This window comes from Orycteropus afer, unplaced genomic scaffold, assembly GCF_000298275.1.
Source record: "Orycteropus afer afer isolate SDZICR_OR568_19922 unplaced genomic scaffold, OryAfe1.0 scaffold00021, whole genome shotgun sequence".
NCBI classification, from domain to species: Eukaryota; Metazoa; Chordata; class Mammalia; order Tubulidentata; family Orycteropodidae; genus Orycteropus; species Orycteropus afer.
Genome location: NW_006921608.1, coordinates 12,921,829 through 12,925,970, shown reverse-complemented (window position 1 = coordinate 12,925,970; position 4,142 = coordinate 12,921,829). Strand labels below are relative to the sequence as shown.

General features: G+C 36.9%; 1 protein-coding gene across 1 annotated transcript in view; it reads right to left on the bottom strand.

Moving 5' to 3' along the window:
- Positions 1–2,820, bottom strand: part of RGS22 (regulator of G protein signaling 22) — a gene marked incomplete at its 5' end in the record, with an annotated part of 150,188 nt that extends 147,368 nt beyond the window's left edge. Inside the window, one exon of the mRNA XM_007934882.2 lies at positions 2,578–2,820. Coding sequence (XP_007933073.2) covers positions 2,578–2,820 — 243 coding nt within the window. The remainder of the gene's footprint in view (positions 1–2,577) is intronic.
- Between the last annotated feature and the right edge of the window lie 1,322 nt (positions 2,821–4,142).

The following is a 4,142-nucleotide window of genomic DNA, read 5'->3' as shown; positions in this document are numbered from 1 at the left end:
AAAAAGCAAGAGACCTTTCCCAAAGCTTCTCCATATATACTGGAAGCAGGCCACATCCTGAAGGCAATTCCCATCAACTAATTAACTGTTCACAACAGATTCCACCATGGAGGTGATCATACCACATCTAATGTCATCATGGGGAATAACTACATCCAGCTGCCAGGCCACCGAAAATCACAACCAAGCCAAGTTGACACACAATCTTAACTACCACAACTACTGAGGCAGTGGCTTCTCTGACCTTTCTTCACATCTTAACCTTTTATTTTTAGTTTTCTGCTCATTCTGTTTCCCAATTAAGAATTTTGAGAAAATAACCTAATTGACCAAGCTCATGGCTGCTATGATCTTGGTCACTTAGCAGAGCTTCCTGGGGTAGGTACAAACAGATAACAATGATTTATTCCGAATGGGCTAAGAGAAAGAAGAGATCCTGAACAACATCCCTAACAGTAACAGAATGATCATATATCAACTCCTGTGGCCATCTCTGAATTGGACTCAGAGTACCAAGATGTCCCATTAGGCAGTTTAGGCCTAGACCCTGATATCCATTGCCATTAAGTCAATTCCACATAGGAAAACTAGAACTGCCCCAGAGGTTTGTAGACTGCAAATCTTTACAGAAGCAGACTGCCACATCTTTTTCTCCTGTGGAGCAGTGGCTGGTGAGTTTGAATTGCTGACCTCTTGGTCAGTAGTCAAGTGCTTTAACCATTGCGCCACCAGGACTCATACAGACCCTGATAGAGTCAGCAAACATGATAGTCACAAAAACCTACTGGGTACAACTGTGACATATACTCTGCTGCATAGTGAATTTTACTAAGTGTCTTTTGGCATTTATTGAGATTAATCATGATATACAGAGTCTCTCCTTTCACTTCTTAATATGGTGTATTTTATTAAAGTATTTCCTACTATTGAACCATCTTTGCCTTCCTGAATTATATTTGGTTTTGATATAGCTTTCTTATAATGTACTGCTGGATTCTATTTGTTGTTGTTGTTGTTGTTTGCCGTCGAGTCGGCCCCAACTCATAGCGACCCCACCTTGGGTTTCTGAGGCAGTATCACTACGGAAGTAGGATTGGATTCTATTTGTTGTTGTTGTTGTTGTTTGCCGTCGAGTCGGCCCCAACTCATAGCGACCCCACCTTGGGTTTCTGAGGCAGTATCACTACGGAAGTAGGATTGCCCAACCTTCCTTCCGAGGAGTGGCTGGTGGGTTTGAACCGCCAGCCTTCTGGTGAGCAGTCAAGTGCCTTAGGCACTATGCTACCAGAGCTCCTATGGATTCTATTTAATAATACTTTATTCAGGTCAGTGCAATTTAGCTCATTTCAAATTCCTGCTAAATTGCTGTTTGTGTTCTGAGTATTGGTGGTTCATTGGTGAACAACAGAGACACTAACATCCTGCCCTCAAAATGGTCATATCACTATCCTAGATTTCAGTGAATATACCCACTTTTCATAATTTCTTTTTATCCATCTCATCTTATACAGGCAACTAAAGATTATTAATTTTGAGGCAAGATAAGTACCTAGATTTCAATTATTTTATATCAAATTGCATCAAATAAACAAACTAAGTGACTGCTTTTTTGGTCAGCAAGATATAAATTTCCAGTAATATCTACTAATAGTAATGACTATTATATAGGTCATTATCATTTTATCAAAAAAAAAAGCCTCTTTAATCGTATATATTAAAATAGCCCAAAATGGAAACATCCCTAAGGTTTTGACCTGATCCTTTTGCTGAAATAAGTAATATGATGGACGTTAACACCAAAGATAGAAATATATTTGAATTCATCAACAGAAGAACTGAGAAACTTTCAGGCTGAAGTAGAGCTTTGTCTTATGTGTCTTATTTTAGTCTAGTCCTATCAAGCATTTTAAGTCAGCGGAAAATACTATACTTAAACACCCATTATTAATTTAATTTGATCCACACAACAAACCAAAGTAGTAGGTAGGGAAGGTACCATTTGATAATGATGAAAATAATCATCTACGATTTTTCAAGTACAGAGAACTAGTAAGTTGAAGAGTAAATAAATAGCAAAACCAAGATCTCCTGACCTCACACTAAGGAGGCAAGATCCAGAAACTGAGAGCAGAATTTAAGGCCTAGAAATCAGAACTACAAAATAACCCGAGGATGAGAAGTATCAATTCCCAACTGCAAGACAGCATTGGTTTAAAACTCAAATGAAATAAATTCACGATATACCAACATTTTCTAGAATGCATGTAAACTAAAATGTAAGGGATATATATTTATATTACCTAAAATTAACCTGATAGTCTAACTATTCAAAGTACGTTTAGTAAGCCTTTTCATATTGATAATCAAACATCAACAAAACTGCTAGATTGAATTAGCCATTAGATTCTAACGGATGCCATTAACAGATGCTATAGCATCTAACAAATGCTATGTTAGTATAATAAAATTTAATTAATATAGTTTCATTTCATAAAGGGAAGCCCAAGGAACCTCATATTAATCTCAACAAATGCTTTACTTACCTAACAAGATATAAACTCAAATATATTTTCTTACCATAATATTATAGGTGACATTAATGGTCTCATCTTCCAAGGAGGCATTCATTTGAGCAAGTTTAGCATCACTCTTTCCCTTCCTTACCACATCATAGATGGGATTTCGAGGTTTCTGGCTTTGTAGAATCTTTTTCAGATGTTTTTCCAGAAGCTGTGGAGCATTGTTAACTACTTCAAAAACTCCATACTCTGCATTAAATCTAATTGCCTCTGAAAAGGTCTGTAAAATAAATATTTGAAAATATTCTTAAAATTTTAAAAAATAAAAAACTCAATTTCTAAGAAGCCTTAACACTTACATATGTGTATATATAGATATATAAGATTTCATGTACTTAATCAGTCCCTCTTCCCTTTTAAAAGCTTGAAGATCCCTTGGCTAGAGGTAAGGGAATTAGTGAATCCTTCCTTTCCAATGTACTCTTCTTATGAGATAAGTGTCAAGGTACATTATGACAGAAATTCTCATTGTATAAACATCTTACCTCAGTCGTTCTGTGAAACTGGAGAGCGAGATATACCTGATCTCTATGAAGCAAGGTGATCCTCTTAGAAGGGGATGGAATAGTATGGAAGAATAAGTAAAGGAAGAAGAAACATTGTCCCCATTATCTCTCTCATCCCGAGGAGCCATGAAAACTAACAGTCTCCATTGCCCAAAAGGAGAAAATTAACTTCAATATGTTCTTCATTTAAGATTATTTCAACACGATTCCTCTCAGTGTGACCCCCCCCCCCAAAAAAAATAGTGAAAGAGAACAACATTCTAAGCTTTTCTCTGTAAGTACTAAATGCTGCCAACATTTATTTAAACCCAGTTGCAGTGGTTAAAGCACTGGGCTGCTAGCCAATAGGTTAGTGGTTCAGACCCACCAGCCACTCTGCGGGAAAAAGATGAGACAATCTCCTTCTGTAAAGGTTTACAGCCTTGGAAACCCTATGGGGCAGTTCTACTCTATCCTGTAGCATCACAATGAGTTGGAATCAACTTGATGATGGATAATATACAACAGTAGAAAGAGAACTAAGTCAAGAGATGAGAGTTGGAATACCACCTTGACATTAAGTAGATCTGTGACTTTGGATAAGTCACTGAACATCTTTGGGGCTCCCATCTCCGTAACACCAAATAAATTGTCATAGGGATAGATTGGCTACATCTTTTCTCATTTTGGCCTCCAATTCTAGAATCTGGTTCCTTTTTCAGAATATTAATTTATCTTGGGGTAACTTCAGTGAACTGCCTACATGTAGATTGATTTAAATATGGTTAGCCGGATGGTAGAAGACACTAAAGTCTTCCTCTTGGACCAGTAAATGTCCTAGAGAGAGCATTAATTCTTTCAACTTTTACTAAGGTATTGCTAGATATACTATAATTATAATTTAATAAATGGCAGGAAGTCATTTTAAAATTAGAGCTAGAAATATTATACACACACACACACACACACACAAAACCAAACTCACTGCCATCAAGTTGGATCTAACTCACAGCAACCCCTCCTTGGGTTTCTAAGGCAGTATCACTGCAGAAGTAGATTGCTCAATCTTCCTTCTGAA